This window comes from Sabethes cyaneus, chromosome 2, assembly GCF_943734655.1.
Source record: "Sabethes cyaneus chromosome 2, idSabCyanKW18_F2, whole genome shotgun sequence".
NCBI classification, from domain to species: Eukaryota; Metazoa; Arthropoda; class Insecta; order Diptera; family Culicidae; genus Sabethes; species Sabethes cyaneus.
Genome location: NC_071354.1, coordinates 147,227,723 through 147,245,634, shown reverse-complemented (window position 1 = coordinate 147,245,634; position 17,912 = coordinate 147,227,723). Strand labels below are relative to the sequence as shown.

The 17,912-nt window shown below is 40.5% G+C and overlaps 1 protein-coding gene across 5 annotated transcripts in view; it reads right to left on the bottom strand.

Moving 5' to 3' along the window:
• Positions 1-17,912, bottom strand: part of LOC128738444 (G-protein coupled receptor Mth2-like) — a 65,784-nt gene that overhangs the window by 23,243 nt on the left and 24,629 nt on the right. For all 5 annotated transcript variants that reach the window (XR_008412115.1, XR_008412116.1, XM_053833574.1 and 2 more), the window contains exon 3: positions 937-1,075. Coding sequence is in view for 3 of the 5 variants with exons in the window: in XM_053833574.1 (XP_053689549.1) it covers positions 937-1,075 (139 nt within the window). In the remaining 2 variants the exon portion in view is untranslated. The remainder of the gene's footprint in view (positions 1-936; positions 1,076-17,912) is intronic.

The window sequence follows — 17,912 nt, the reverse complement described above, 5'->3', positions numbered from 1 at the left end:
ATGTCACATCTCTTTTGATAAAATCAACATTCCGCCTGCAACAAATGAATGGTCCAAATAGCCAACGTTTTAAACATGTCATCAAACGAAGTGACCGGTGTGATGGGTAAATAAATAATAATATCGGATGGCCGGGACGTTCTAAATTTAAATCCTATTGGGGCCAGTTTCAACTAATAGCTTACGATTGGTGATGCGATAAAATGCGAAAGTTTATACGATACCAGTACCGATCTGACGAGAAAAGTAGAGCTAATTTACGACTGTCGGCTTGTGAAAAGCGTTTCTACAAATAAAGTCGTGCAAATGCGTGGGTGACACGTGGGTGACAATTAAATTTTTTTTGGCAAAATATAAAGTGATTTTCAAAAACGTCATTCATTTGCTTAATCTGTACGTCATCGAAATTTCCAAATTAAAATTTTTCAACAGAAAAACATTGAATCCAAAACCGATGACCTATTACACATACGAAACAAACGCCTTAGGTGTTTGCTCCATTTTCAGTTTAATTTTAGTGATGATAATGTAATACTGTACTAACTTTAGTGTTGACATGTAATAAACGCAAACAATAGAAGAACAGACAACGCAAACACGTTTCCCGGCCCGTTTCATAACGCCTCCAAAGCAACGTTTAATCTACGACAATTTCAGAGTCAAAAACAACATAACAAACAGTCGAATAATATCCGATTTCATTTGCAACAATACTAAACATACAAAGACTTATACAAATGTGCCACGAAAAAATGGTATTGAACCTATTTTGATCACAACGCATACACCCAGCTAAAGGGCGACGCTAGTCATTCGGTCGATCCGTTGACTCTACGAAAGGTCAACAAACATTCCAATGGCGCGTAAACGCGCTTTGTCCGTCCGGGTCGTAAAAAGTCAGTATCGTATCACCGACCAAACAAACGCAACTCTTACCGATGGGGTACAGGGCGTACTTAAAATCCTCCTCCGGCTCGAAGCAGACAAAAGGCACCACAGGCTCCGAATCATTCGTTTGCATGAAGCAGTACTGGTTCCTTGTCAACAATTTAGTGTCGTAGATGATGCTGCCATTCTGAAAAGATACGAAAACGATTAGGTAATTAGTGAATACACACATACACACGGTGCAACATAGTAGAGTTAGTTGATTTGTTATGCAAGCTGTTTAACAAAAAATAACAGTGAGATTTTCATTAGCACTTACTTTTAGAAAAAAATAAAAGAAAGTTTTACAAATAAAAAATCTTTCTTGAGCCTCGAAAGGCTCGGGTATTTCGCAATAGTTTACAAATGACCTGAACTACAAACTGACAATATAATATGAATATAATATAATAATTTAAAACTAAATAAAAACAGCATTATTCTATTTTAAGTATCGATATCGCCCTTAGTTCGAAAGAAAGATTAGGGGGCTATTTTCAATACACACTATGCAAGATATAGGTATCGATCCAGCAAAAACCAGTGCCATAAAGATGGCTGCTAATTCAAGCCTTTATCTTTTCGGCGGAAATTCAAAGCTTTTATATTTTCTACCAACGCTGCTGATTATTGCTCTGGACAATAATGGTGTTAAACGAGAACAGCGGGTGTTCATAAAGCAGGTCATTGTTATTGTTTTGTACTACACGATATGAACACAAAAAATAATAAACCCGTATCGCAGTGGTTTTGATTAGTAAATTGAAAAGCTATCATGCGAGAACTCAACGTTTCTTGATTGATTACATCTCGGGCGGATATCTTGCTGCGCGTGTGAATGGCAGTGCACATAATAGTCAATTAGAGCCACGATAAAGCATGTTAATAATGTGAAACAATAAATTTTGCGATTTACGATAGCCTTTACTAAGACACAGCAGATTAATTGATCCCAAGTCATAATCCATCATAACCGGATTTTTTCGCTCATCCTCATCTTCAACCTCATTCATTTTGGAAGTTAATTTTTATATTTTCGATTCCCAAGTTAAACGGTACCATATAATCCTATGTCATTAATGGGTCTGAATGCAACGCACAACGGAATTCCAAATTCGATTCTTCATCAAGTCGAAATTTTTTCTCTCCATCAATGCTGAAGTAGGTATGATCAACTCCATAGTAGGTACGTTATTTTAAGCATTTCGCACAACAAACCACCAAGCCACTTTTTTAAGTAAAATCTTTTCATCATGAGGTGTCTATCATTGTAGGTAGAGACTACACTCACGATTATTTGTTTATCTCGTACTACATGGCGTCTTGCATGACGTCAATTTCTGTCCGACCATCAATGTATTTTTTATAAACATTGTACGTACAACTGATCGTAGAAAATCGGATTGGATAACAAGACAGTTGGAATTCCATAAGTATTTCCACTGTCATCATTCAAAGCACGTGACATGTCACATATCAGCAAGCATAGAAATAGATAATACCATCAAATTGTGCTGTTTTGCATATCATCAACATCAAAGACACCATTTGTCAAGTAGTATCAAAAATAGGGCAATTCCATGCCTAGAATAAACCAGATTTTATTGATTGATTGATCTAAAACTCATGTGGTGGCATTTAGAAAAACTCATGTATGAGTTGGTAACGAATACACGTTATTTCACTTTATACAAAAATTTTATAACGATAGTCTTTCCAAAAACTGACTTTCCTTCGTGGAGTGGAAAGACATGAAATATAAGTGGTGCGAGGATGGGGAAGATCTTAAAGGGAAAGAGTGCAAATTAGATAATTGAAGAGTCCTTAAGAAGCAACAAAGCAAAGCCTTGGTTCCGCATTCGGAACTAGACCTTCTGTATTTTATTCGGCAGATTTCGCGTCCAGGTCAGTAAGCGTAGAAGACAATTACTGGACTAGTGGTACGATCCTATGAACTCTTACAGTCTCTGCGAGTCGCAATTCTAGCATTCCAAGTAACAATTCTAACGCGATTGGTCAAGGCGACGATGGATCGAGTAATGCGTGTTGTACGAGTATCAGAGGCAGTCTCGAGTCCCTTTGAATCTCGAAGAGGAATACGGCAAGGTGATGGGCTTTCATATTTGCTGTTCAACATCGCTTTGGAGGGTGTGATAAGAAGAGCGGGGATAGACACGAGTGGCACGATATTCACGAAGTCCGTCCAGCTTCTTGGTTTCGCTGATGACGTTGACATCATTACACGTACGACGTACCTTTGAGAATATGGCGGAAACGTACATCGGACTGAAAGCTGAAGCCAAACGGATTGAACTTGTCATTAATGTATCGAAAACAAAATACATGAAAGGAAGAGGTTCTAGAGAAGTGAATGCTGACCTCCCTCCCCGGATTCATTTAGACGGTGATGAAATCGAGGTGGTAGAAGAGTCCATGTATCTGGGCTCACTGATTACCGCAGACAACGACACCAGCAGAGAAATACAAAGACGCATTATGGCAGGAAATCGTTCCTGCTTTGGACTCCGTAGGACGCTGCGATCGAACAAAATTCACCACCGCACGAAGTTAACAATCTACAAGACGCTGATTAGATCGGTAGTCGTTTACGGTCATGAGGCATGGACTATGCTCGTGGAGGACCAACGCGCCCTTAGTGTTTTCGAACGGAAAGTGTCGCGCACCATCTACAGCGGAGTGCAGATGGAAGACGGAACGTGGAGGAGGCGAACGAACCATGAATTGCATCAGCTGCTTAGGGAACCACCCAACGCTCACACTGCAAAAAATCGGTCGCCTGCGATGAGCTGGGCACGTCGTGAGGATGTCGGACGACAGCCCGGTTAAAAATGTTCTCAATAATGATCCGACTGGAACGAAACGGCGGGGCGCGCAGCGAGCAAAATGGATCGATCAAGTGGAAGACAACCTGCGGACCCTACGCAGACTACCTGGATGGCGAATTGCGGCCATGGACCGAGTGGAATGGAGACGATGTCTTCGTACAGCAGAGGAAACTACGGCCTGGAGCTGATTAAGTAAGTAGATAAGTAACAATTCTAAGTTTTATGAGTGTATGAGCTCCACCAGAACTTTCTGATGACCGCTATAAAACTACTTTCTGACCAAGTGGCTCACGCCACAGAATGTTTTTATAACCTCTATAAGAATCAGGTTATAAGCTCAAGTAGTCGTATCACGCTCTGCTGAAAGCAGCAATAAAACCTGTTAAGCTTTCGCTGCTTGACAGCCATCGCCATAATTGGATAAAGCTTTTTGCTTTTGGCTCTGGTAAAAGCTAAATAAGTTCGCCAGCTTCATCACCTTGAAAATACACCCGTGAGCAGCAAAGTTAAAGTTTTACTGTCAGATTATTCTAATCGATTTGGTTTATAGCGACCATAAATAAATATCCCTGGCTTGTAAACGGCTGGGTAATGCGTACCAACGGTGCCTTGTGCACTGGGCATAAAAAAGACCCCACAGTGGTCCACAGCCTCTTACCCAGCAACTCCTACTCCTACCTCCTCGCGGTACCAACCGGGATATGAGCAACCTCGGTGGAGTTCGGGTAACCAACCCTGGTGGAAACCAAGGTTGTATGCTGACAGGGGAGGAGGGCTCGTTCGAGCTACGTTGGCCCTCAGGCGATACTGTGGGGCTGGTTGTGGGCTTTGCAAGCTTAAACCACTAAAAAATCAAAGCAATGAACTCCGTAAGTAATAATAATAACTCTAATCGGAACAATCGGCAAAGACCCAGACGACGAAAACGGACTAACGATTGGAAATTAGGAACATGGAACTGTCGGTCTCTAAATTTCCTCGGAAATACCCACGTGCTTTCTAAAGAAGTGAAGAGCCGCAGGTTCGACATCGTAGCGCTGCAGGAGGTATGCTGGAAAGGAACGATAGTACGTACGTAGAGAGGTGGTCATACCATCTAACAGAGCTACGGCAATACACACGAGCTGGGTACAGCTTTTATAGTGATGGGTGAGATACAGAAGCGGGTGATCGGGTGGTAGCCAATCAACCCCCGAATGTGCAGAATAAGAATCAAGGGCCGATTCTTTAATATTAGCATAATTAACGTGCACCGAGGTGAGGGCCTCGGAAGTACCGATGATGACAAAGACGACTTCTACGCGCAGTTGGAACGTGAATATGACCGCTGCCCAAGGCATGATGTTTTTGGGATTATCATTGGGGACTGTAAAACTCAGGTTGGACAGGAGGAGAAATTTAAACCGGTGACTGGACGGTTCAGCGCTTACCCGCAAACGAACGAAAACGGCCTAAGATTTGTCGACTTCGCCGCCTCCAAGAACATGGCCATACGTAGTACCTTCTTTCAGCATAACCTCTACCTTCGGTACACCTGGAGATCACCCAACCACACAGCCCAACCACCAATCACAAATCGACCACGTTCTGATAGATGGTCGGCACTTTTCAGACATTATCGACGTCAGAACCTGGATCTTCAATCCAGTCTTCTCTGCTTCGCGTTTTAGTCTGCTGTACTGATCGTCCACAGCCTCAAATGTTCTGCCGACAGCATCCACGTCGTCAGCAAAGCAGATAAATTGACTGGATTTATTGAAAATCGCGTCCCGCATTTCGATCGCCTTTCGTCTTATAACACCTTCAAGCGCAATGTTAAATAGCAGGCAGGAAAGACCATCTCCTTGTCGAAGTCCCCTGCGAGATTCGAATGAGTCCGACAATCTACCCGAGATTTTCACACTACATTGGATCCCACCCATCGTAGCCAAGTCTAGTAAGCTTAGCTGGAAAGCCGTTTTCGTCCAAAATTTTCCATAGTTCTTGTCGGTTTACGTTATCATATGCGGCTTTGAAATCGATGAACAGGTAGTGCGTGGGGACTCGGAATTCGCGGCACTTCTGGAGGATCTGCCGCAGGGTGAAGTTTTGGTCCGTTGTAGACCGACCCTCCATGAAGCCGGCCTGATAACTTCCCACAAATCTATTGGCTATTGGCGATAGTCGATGAAAGATGACTTGGGACAGCACTTTGTAGGCGGCATTCAGGATAGTGATTGCTCGGTAGTTCTCACAATCCAGCTTATCACCTTTCTTGTAGATAGGGCAGATAACTGCGTCTTTCCTCTCCTCCGGTAGTCGTTCCGTATCCCAAATCTTGTCAATCAATTGATGCACGGGTTTGCTGTCTGCGCTTCTGTTTGTATCGCTCCTATCGGGCGGCTCTATACAGTATTTGCACCCGCGGTCCGTTTTTATCATCCAATATCTGGTGCACTTCTCGTCAAAACATTATTCATGTCGATTCGGTGCCACAAGATCCCCAAACAGAAACAGAATGTAGGGCCAACGCATCCGTCAGCGTCAATTTGACAGTAAACCCATGGAAAAACTGTCAAAATGACGCTGACGGACGCGTTGACGCAGCATTATACTTAGCCCTTACGACGTTCTCCGCTACGCTGTTAATGGTTGTTTACACGGCATTCCAACAAGGGGTCAACAGAGATCATGAAGAACTAAAACAACTATTTCAAGCGGATGACATGCGCACAGGCTTGGCATACACTTTTCGTTTCGATTTTCTCTTTTGATTACTGCATCTCAGCCAAGCAAAATTTGAAGAAGTGATGTATGGGGCGTTAGTAGAATTAGTTATTATCCACAATATTGCTGAAGTAAGCATTACTATGCCTTTTGTATTTATGGCGCTATAAGACTCCTACCCTCTTGGTAGCAAAAAGAGCGCTCTTTTTGCTACCAATGACATTGCAGCCCTACAACGCCGTAAATACTGAAGATGAAACTTTACTTACTTCCGCAATATTATAGATAATTACTAGCTCTACAAATGTTTCATACACCACTTTTTCAAATTCTGCTTGACAGAGGTGCAGTAATCAAAAGAGCAAAATCAAGGCGAAAAGTGTATTCCAACCTGCATGCGCAAGTTCTGAAAGAACCAATCTCGTGACAGCTACACACCGAAACCACAGAACAGAAGTGGAAACTCGAACATCATGACGAGCAAAATATGGTAACAGTTAAAGTTCTGAATTGAGATACTGACAATGGCAACTCAGTAGCTCGCGAGAACTTGTCATCATTAAACCAGCGACACGCGTCTCACGTAATCAGTGAGTGTCGTTGATTTAATGATGCGAGTTTTTGAGTAACACGGCCAGTCTTTCAATTCAGAATTCTAAAACAGCGTCGTCAGCAACAAACACTGGACGACAAAAAATGTTAAATTGTTTAGTTAGGTATAAAATATTGTTTTATTTGAAGAGTCAAAAGAGCAAAATCGAAGTAAAAAGAGCGTGCTAAGCCTGATTCCTGATTGCAAGTTAGTTAGTCATTTAGTGCTGTCAAAGCAAGTTCTCTCGTTTTCTCTTTGGTTTTCTACAGTTACCAATCTATCTTTTATAACGTCTTTAATAAAGCAACATAAAAATCGATCTTTTTTTTTCCATGTTGGGTATTTTTATCACTGCGACCATTTGTTTGATCTATTGTGATATATCCCCCGTTTTATTATAGCTATGTTGTCAAGATGACGTACCACTATCAGAAGTGATCGTCATTGTTTGACTAATAGCATTTGTCCAGCCCGGTGATGCACTTCGGATGAAGTGCACTACTGCGCTGGGAGTTGTTCTCCAAATATCAGAGGGTTCTAACAGCCCTCTTTCAAAGAACCTTAATCTTTTATTGAGAATTGTCGGACATCGGCATAACAGGTGTTCCGAGTCTTCTTTTTCTATGCCACAGAAGCGACATATATCATCTTGAAGTTTTCCCATTAGCTTCAGATGATATCGGCTCGGACAATGTCCTGTTATAAGACCAGTATAAATGCTAAGATCTTTCTTCGAAAGCTCCAGGATTTTGCGAGTCATTGAAACGTTTGGAGAGATAAACCGTTTCGACTGCCTAGCAATGAAAGTGTTATTCCAATTTGATTCCACTTTCGCACATTCCCATGCTTTTAGCTCCATTTTTAAAGCAGAGGCAGATAAACCACAGAAGGGCTCAGGTCCTACAAATTGATGAGATGATCCGAGTCTTGCAAGCGCATCAGCTCTTTCATTTCCATCGATTCCACAGTGCCCTGGGACCCAATACAGGTTGACTTGATTACGACAAGACAATTTTTGGAGTAATTGAATACATTCCCAGACAAGTTTTGATGTGCATGTCGCCGACTTTAGAGCGTTTAGAGCTGCTTGGCTGTCTGACATGATGCATATATTTGAATGTCTATAGTTCCTGCGCAAGCACACAGTCGTACATTCTAAAATCGATCTTTCATCGGCAGATCTTCTAACAATATTGTACATAGTAGGGTATTGTCGTTATCGTCGGGCCACTGTTATGGTCGGGCCATCACGATGTTAAAGTTTTAGTAGCTCATGATATCTATGATACAACCATTGTAAAACTTCTTACTGTGATAGCTAACTTTTCACAATATTGTGAGTTTCAATCGTGTATTCAAAACACCCCTACTGAATTCAGTGACTAAATCTTACAAAAAAAGTTTTCCAGGCGCAATGAACTTTTCTTCAAGAAATGATTCATGAAATGCAATTATCGAGAAAAATTTTGAAAATGTATAAAGCGTGATGTGCTGCATACGAAGACTATAGGAAAATCCCCTCCAGTAAGGTGTTTGGGAAGGCTAAGGTGAAATACTAGAAAAGCGCTATTTGTAAAGGTCGGGCCACTTGAGTAGTCATGGTTGGGCCACCATAATTTTAAGCGCAGAAGCGCAATAATCGCTAGAGAATATCAGTCACGTAAAGTGTGATGAAATAAAGCAAAATTAATACGATAAAAACCTAGATTGATGTTGTTTTTTTCATTGTAGTTGTACACTTCGAAAAAGGCGATCGTAGCAATATTGATTTTACAAGATCGCCAAAATTTCGCAAAAACGCAATTAAAAATAGGGTATTTGTACCTATATGAGCCGCTGTTCATGGAATTCATTCTTTTCATGCCTCTAAATAGAATTTCAATACGTATGTCTTAGATTTTCTGCGGTGACCCAACCTGTACAACATGGCCCGACTATGACAACATTTTTTGTCTTCATGTAAATGCCTATAACTTTTTTATTTTTCAAGCAATCAGTTCAAAACTTTCCGCAAATATACCTTATTGTTAGACCTTTGCAACGATGTATTAAGATTTCCAAAATTCTTTTTAAAACGAAAGTAATGGGCGAATTCCAAAACGTGGCCCAACCACGACGACACTCCCCTACACATACATTTTTGTACGGATAATTTCATATTGGGGAAGGTATATCATATTGTATGACGAAATCAAGGGTTGTTGTAGGGTACTTTAAAGCTCATAGCAAAGCAAAGCCTAGATGCTACATTCCGTTTTCGAAACTTGACTATCTGTTTATGTTCAACACACTTCGCAGTCAGTTATTAGAGTGAAGGACAATTGCGTAGCTAGTGCTACGATCCTATTGGGCCAAATTAATAAAACAGTTTGCTTTGCTTTTCCCGTGTAATCCTTACGGAAGAAGTGAAGCAAACTCTTTTATGCATATGGTCAATTGACTCTAACAGCCTCTCCCAGCCGAGATGCGAACATACCACGACTGTCTTCTTAGACCAGCATTGTACCTCGAAACCAACTGTAAGATTCATAGGCATAGATTTTAAACTCTTCCTTTTTGCGATCGTGGGAATTTTGGAGTTTACTCCATTTTACCAGAATTAAATGATTCTGTAAGCATTCATTGTATTATCATAAACGCTAAACCTTGTGACAAAAACGAATGATTTGCTAGAGCATCTCATTAAAATAAATCTGTAAATTGTGGAAGATATAACGTAAACAGGCAATAAAAGCAAAGAACGAACTGGCTGTTAACACAGGCTTCCCAAAGAACACTAAAAATAGAAAAATGCAATGCACAATTTACCCAACTCTACCATCTATCCAAGGCTCGCCCAAAATGTTTTCAATCCAAAAATGATCAGGATTTGATTTGGAACTAAACACAATATTTGAGAAAACGAGATGGTCAAAATTGGTTTTAGATAACGACCTAGAGGGAGATCCTTCAATCATTTGGTGTTCGAAAGGTCCACAGGCAAACCCAAGCCTTTCCAGTTTCTACTCTAAACCCATGGATGGAAATATTGAAATAGAACAAATTTAAAAAAAAGCACAGTCCACTCAGGGAATATTTCGGGACAATTCCAGGAAACTTACCATGCTAGAAAGTTTTGTTAAAACTCAGAGAAAAAGATTCATCTTTTTCAATGATTTGGTACAAATACAACTACGTGTTGCCTACGCAAGCAGCATAAACTCTCGCAACTCTCTAAAACATACTTCAAAATGTCAATTAGCAGATAAGTCTCCGACAAATTCGAAACTCAACCTTGCAGGAGTATGTCCCAACATGTCAATTATTTACGTCAGTGCAAATGATTAATTATGTTAGGTACCATCCAGTGAACTCTTCAAGCTGTGCAGTCGATTGCTAACAAGACAGGCTCCTATTTTAATGAAAACGACAGAGAATGAACTGATACTGCTGTTTTGTGCACTGCTCACAATGCAATGCAAAAATTTGATAGTCAAAAAATAACCAAATTATCATCGGACCCTCGCGTGGGTCGATTGGCAAACTCAATTCAATGTAGCACACGCCAAATGAAAAGTCAACCAAAAGTCAATTCAAAGAGGATGAAAAACTGGTTTCGGGAGGATGATATCATTGGTTTCGAGTCGTTCAAACAAACCTAACGGGTTGGATTGTTATTTTATACATTAGGTATCATGTGAAATTCTTTTTGCTTTTGGTTGAAATTTTCTTTAGATAAAAAGAATGAAAAAAATCTCCGACCGAGTTGCATTTTTAAATCACATTTTCTGTGGATACGTTTTGTTCCAACCCGTTTATGGAATTTAAGCCTGCTGGATAACTGAAAGACTAAAGTATTCCGCGTAACAAACAATTCACGACGTTTATACTTACAATTAAATAAATACATGAATAAAACAGAAATTTTGCTAACCTATGTTGTAGAGCTTAGAGTTATAGAAGGAAGTATAGAAGAAAATCAATGAGTGATTCATTCCAAAAAGAGAGATAAAAAAATTGAAAAACAGGGATGTTTTCGGAAATATCCACAATTACTACTACATATGTTTAGTTGTTTTATGAATAAAGTGAACATTTCAAGCTATCTTATAAATGTCGATAACACAATATCGAACTAGTATGTGTTTTTTTTACTTTTAACAATCAATCATCTAGAAAACAGATAACAGATTGAAGTGTTAAACGGTTAACTGGTTAAAACCACTTAAAAAGGGAACAGATTACAAATTTCGATAAATCGATCTGTTGTTCAAGTTGTGTTTTTGCGGGCTCAAGCCTGCGCAATATTAATATTGTTCGCCCTGTAAGTCAATGAGATTGACGTCTTATCCACATATCGCATTTGCAGCCACCGACCGCACCGGTAAACTTGGCTAGGGTCGATTCCAGCACGTAGGCTCGGTTGTTCCGCTTCAGTTACGATAACACTGTTAACATGGTGTTAACAACTGTATACATCTGCACATAAAAATTTATCGAACAACTCGGATTGACATGCTGATCGTGCCGACGGCTTTTTGGGCTTCATTCAGGTGGGTTTCGGTTGGTAAGTCCATTTCGAAGCCAACTGCCGAGAGATTTGCCGCCCGGCGTCTGGCTTTCTTCACGCCAAAAACTGCCGACAGAACTTACGCACTGGCTCGTGGCCAATTGCGGGCAGCCAATTGTGGGGAACAGGGCAAATCATGCGTGATTCTTTCTTTTCGATTAGTTGCATTGCGGGCGAGAAATGTGAATTATTTTCAATATAACATTAAACGCTGCATTCAATATACCTATAAATAAAGTAACTAGCTGGTGAAAATAAATCAGTTTTGAACTGCAACTCAAACGAGAAAGTTGGTTGTTAACCAAAACCAGAACCAGAACTGAAAACAGCAATGCTAAAGCTATGGCTAGTATTTTTCTTGCTTCTCGGAAGCATTTTAGCCTACAAACAAAGCAGTTATTATACAAAAGTGAAACATATTATACCAAAAAATAATAATAATGGTGATAGTGGCAGAGCCGGCGGTGAGCAGGACAACCAAGTCAACAGTATTGATCAAAACGGAATAGCGGAGGCAATTGTAGTGACAGGTGACGATGAAGCGATAGGAGGAGCGGAGCAATCTGCGGAAAACAATGAAGCAGAAAATTCCCAAAATGAAGAAAATCAGGCTGGTGATCAACAAGAAGACAATGGAGATCGCCAGCAGGAAAATGCTTCTCAAGGAGAGGAAAATGCAAGTGGTAGTGCGGAAGAAAATAATCAAAATGAGGACGATGGGTCCGATTACGATAAATATCCAAAGTATCAGTTCGAATATAGTGTTAAAGACTATCACACCGGTGATCAGAAGAATCAATGGGAGATTCGTGATGGCGATCTGGTCAAGGGAGAATACTCACTGATTGAACCGGACGGCTCGCGAAGGATTGTCAAGTATAAATCCGATGATAAGAACGGATTTGAAGCTGATGTTAAACGGATAGAAAAAGATGACCTTCAAGAAAATGGACTTCAGAATGGACGGAAAGATGCGGGTGGATATGCACGTAGTTATTCTAAGCTAAAACATTATCTTTAGTGTGATTTGTGAGTGTGTGTCATCCTAGATTTAGCACGTTTTTATTATTTTTATATTAAAGATAGTCAGTAAATGTGGTTTCCCACCTTAAATTCACTCGAGTGGTTTTTATTTTTGCTTCCCTATTCAGAGCATGCAAGGTATTTTCACTGCTCATGCTCACTCGCGTCATTCCTGGGCAAATCACGGTGATTCGATAGTCACATGCACATTTAAATTGATATTCAAAAAGGTTGTCATTTATCCGCTAACTTATTGACCATGTTTTCAGTTGTCGAAAAATGTTATCATGTGATTTCAATTTTGTCCTCCCCTTTGTAAATTTTAAATTAGTAGAATGGATGATTGACTAAATCATTTTTCCTTAAATTAAGCCTTGAGTATAGTTTCATTTGTAATTTCGTTTGTTTTAAATAGAATGCATTTGATGAAACTAAATGAAATCTGTCTATAGGTATAATACTAAGCCATATACAACGTGGGGTTTTTTTCTAATTTCCGTCGTAGTAAGGAAAGCCACTCTAATTTTCATCATTTCTTAGGTGGATTTAAAGAATACTTCAAAAGTTCTGCTGCTGATTTCACTCAAACACACTTACCTTCCGATCCGTGCCCTTTGAATTCACTAAAAAGCGATTATTAAGCATTTTATTGAAATTACGCAACTGACTTTATATCTTAATATCTTTCATTTTATGAATGACGGAAATTGAGACGATTAGTCGACATTTTCTTCTTCGTCGCACGAAATAACGTAGGAAATTTTGCTGCTAGGAATTCTTAATGAAAAAAGCATTCAAATAGCATTCTCAGACTCAGCTCACTTTGATTGATCGCGCATGATAGTCAACAAACTAAAATATTAGGGAAAAGTTAATTTTGCATTTTGTGTCATGAAAATCGCTGATATTTTTAATAATTTGTGTTGGATAGGACGGAAATGGGCAATTACGACGAAGCAGCAACATACGCTGTTTCAGTACTTTCTAACTTGTACACCCTGGTGGAGACGTTATTTACGCGAAACATGCGTTGTTTTCTGTGCAAACGCGTGAATAGCGATTTTTATATCGCTTTCATGTTAAAAGCTCCAATTATAGTATAGAATAATCGAGAAATGAATAATTTGTAACAAAAAGACTTCATATTTTGTTGTACAAAAGTGACACGGCGAAAGACACTTCCATCTGCAAAAAAGAGCAATCGGTTCGATTACAGTAATTAGTAATTACCGCGGCATAACGCTGCTCAACGCCGCCTATAAGGTGCTCTCCAACATTTTGTTACGTCGCCTATCCCCAACAGCAAGAGATTTCATAAGGCAGTAGTGAGTGAGCTTTATTAACGAATTTTTCCACTCCGCCTTATCCTCCAGAAATGTTGAGAATAGAGAGTACCAACGCATTATATTTTCGGGTATTTCAAGGCAGCATACGATACAGCCGAACGCAAACAGCTATGAAAGATAATGCACAAACATAGATTTCCAGACAAACTGGTGCGGTTGATCAATGCTACAGCGTGCGAGCGTTGCGCCACGCGCCATTTTGAAGGCACTCTTGTATCCCTTCGAATCGTGCAGAGGGTTGTAGCTCAAGGATGAGCTGTCCTGTATGTAATTTAACTTCACTGGCTGTGATCCGGCGAACGGGCATTGATACGAGAGGGACAATCTTCAGATAATTAGCCAACTTCTAACCTTCGCAGACGACCTTAACACCATTACTAGAAACCATTACGGCGAAAGCAATCTACGCCAAACTAACAACGGAGGGTAGGACGGAGGATTGGGCTAAAAACCAACGCGTCGAAGACTAAAGATATGGTAGGAAAAGGCTCCAGAGAAAACAGCAATTGACCTTTACAAATAGTAGCTATTGACGTCGAAGAACTCATGGTGATTAATTAGTTTTTCATATCTTCTATATAGAAGGTAGAAGTTCTGTATAGGGTACGGCAAGGTATTTTAGGCCCATTAAGCGATGGCATTTATTTTTTCGGCCTATGGCCTAGTTCTAGTGGAAGAACTGGTAGTTTTGACGTTCTTTGAATAAAAATAGTAGGTTACTTACAGTCTGAAGAAAATAGTTATAACATATTAAAATTGTATGTCGGCGAAATTATTGGCGAAAGAAGAGGCAAATAGGCTGAATTTAGAAATCTGCTGAAAATATCCTTCAGTATTCTACAAAAGGTTTGTCTGTAGACAAAACCAGGCATCAGACAGGACGTCATAAGAGGCTTATCGGTAACTAAAAACAGGCCCCTGACAGGACGTCATACTTTCGTAGCAATAGGTTCTATTCTCAGAGACACGACTGCTTGATTAGACTACTCGATTTGACTGCTCGACTGGACTACTTGACTAAACAGCTTGATTCAACTGCTCGTCTTAACCACTCGATAACACTGTTTGATTTAACTATTCGATTCGACTGCTTGTTTCAACTACTCGATTCAACTGCTCGACTAGACTACTCGATTCAACTGATCGACTCAATTATTCGACTGGACTACTCGATTCATCTGCCCTGTTCAACTGCTCGACTTGACAGCTCGACTCGAGTGCTCGACTGAACTAGTCGACCTGACTGCTCGACTAGGCTACACGATTTGACTGCTCGATTCGACTGTTAAACTCGACTGCTGAACTTAGCTCTTGACTCGACTGCTTGATTCGCCTGCTCGACTCGATTGCTCGTCGTGATAGCTCATATGAATCGGTTCGCAGCAGAAAATGGACGGCTCAGAGTCACTCATATGAAATAGTCATTTTGCCCACCTGTAGAATCAGCCGAGTGGAGAAAATGTTTTTATTCAGTTAAATAAAACCCAATTGGAACATTTTTTTTGTATGCCAGAAGGGCATTGGGTTAAATGGCCACTGCGACAATTGGAACATAAAAACTATTTGTTTCAGGTTATGACTCATTTTAGAGTTATATTATTGTAATCGTAAGATCTTCGCATGCCGTGATGTAAATAAAATTAATATAAAGCTCAAAGAACTAATGCAAAAGTTAAATAACTTCACAAACACTGGCAAATGGAATGTATCCGCAGTTTACTCGACTTACATCTATATTTTCCGAATCGTAAGATTCGGGCTCAACTAGTATTTGTTATCTATAGTCATCGCCGACTCGGGAAGAGGTTCCCAAGAAAGTAACGTTTGCCTCCCACGGTAGGTGACTATTGACGGCGATAACTGGATGGAACTGGTTGACGAGTTCGTATATTTGGGATCCCTGGTCACTGCCGACAATAATACGAGTAAGGAGATCCAACGACGCATTCAAGCTGGAAATCGAGCCTACTTTACCCTCCGCAAGACATTTCGACCTAGGAGCATACGCCGCCGCACAAAACTGACGATGAACAAAACGCTAATAAGACCGGTAGTCCTCTACGGACTTGAGACAGTAACTTTGCTTACGGAAGACATATACGTATACGTATACGTATACCAGGGATACCAGACTTGCAGATTTGTCTGCAAATTCCAGATTTTTGGAACGGTCTTGCAGATCATTATAAATTTGCAGATATTTGCAGTTTTTATGACTTTTATTGTTTTGGTGCAGATTTTTGTTCGAAGCTCTTTAAACTTTCACAGACTTCCTAAAAAAGTGTGCAGATTTTCGCAGATTATTTTCAAATCAGAAAATTCGAGTAGCCGGAAAACTGCTCGATTTTTTCGGTTTTCGAGCAGTTCCAGACTTTTGTTCAGAAAATATGGCATCTCTGACGTATACGTGCACTAGCCGTTTTTGAACGAAAGGTGTTGCGGACTGGCGGAGTACAAACGGAAAGCGGAGAGTGGCGAAGACGTATGAATCACGAGCTACAGGCACTGCTTGGAGAGATTCCCATTGTACATCTGGCGAAAGTTGGAAGACTATGGTGGGCCGGCTACGTCGCAAGGATGCCGGATGACTTGCGTGTGTCGAGACGCGCAACAAATTAGCGACGAGTAGCCCAGAACCGAGTACAATGGAGAGGAATTCTTGATACGGCAAGAGCCACCCCGGCTCTCGGCTGAATAAAGTAAATGTCACCGCCGACAATAGTACGGACAAAGAGATTCAACGATGCATTCAAGCTGGAAATAGGGCTTTCGTTTCCCTGCGCAAAATATTTCAAACAAAGCTGACGATGCACAAAATGCGAATTAGACCGGTAGTCCTGTACGGACTTGCCACTGTAACTTGGCTTACAAATGATTTACGTGAACTTACCGTATTTGAATGAAAGGTGTTGCGGAGTACAAACCGAAAGCGAACTTTGAGCCAGACCTATAAATAACGAGCTGCAGGCACTTTTCAGAAAGATTCCCATCGTACACATGATTGGTCAAGAGGCTACTGCAGGCCAATCATGTCGCTATAGTGCCAGACAACTGTGCAGCGAAATCTGTTGTCTTCAAGAACCGCACTGGCACTGGCACCTGGAACAAATGGGTGCAAATAAGCCCGATGGTTCGACTAGGCTGACTTACGGGTGTCGAGACGCTCAACGAATTGACGACGAATAGCCCAGGACTGAGTACTATGGAGACAAGTTCTTGATAGAGCACGAGCCACCTCGACTCGTGCTGTTAGAGTTGGAGGAAGAGGTAGAAGACATAAAAAATGCGTCCATATTTTTCATTTTATTTGGGTTATTATAAAGTCAATTCTCCTTGTCAAGTAATACTGAATGTAATTGGACGCTACCCTAAATATTTTCCGACATTTCAATCATAGAAACGACTAATCCCAAAAATCAGCAAGTCCTTCTCAGTCCAACTGAAATCACTGACCATACGGGTATATCCGTCCTCCTCAGCCGGATTTTCGCCAATCGAAAAAACACGCAAAAAAGTACCGGAAGGAGGACCGATATAGTGTATCAAGAACTTCATGCCTAAACCTGACATCGCACAATGGGTAAAAACGAGCTCGCAATGACAATAATTAGAAGCCACTAGGTTGCAATCGTACAAGATACCTATTTGCATGTAAAAAATGCAAAGAATCGATTGGTGATAGTAGTCCCATCTTTTGCAAACCTTAGGAAGAGGTCCATTTTGCCCTATTATCCTCAATCATGGTAAAAGCTAATTAAACAGTATAAAAACCTAATTAAAGCTATTGAAGCTAACTCAAAAGTCGTGGAATAAACTCGAATAGAACCAATTCATTTAAAAAACGTTAGGAGAGTTGAATGTCATCTAATTCGTACCGTGATAAATTCACAAACGGACCATTTGTCTGATTCTCTCCTAGATCT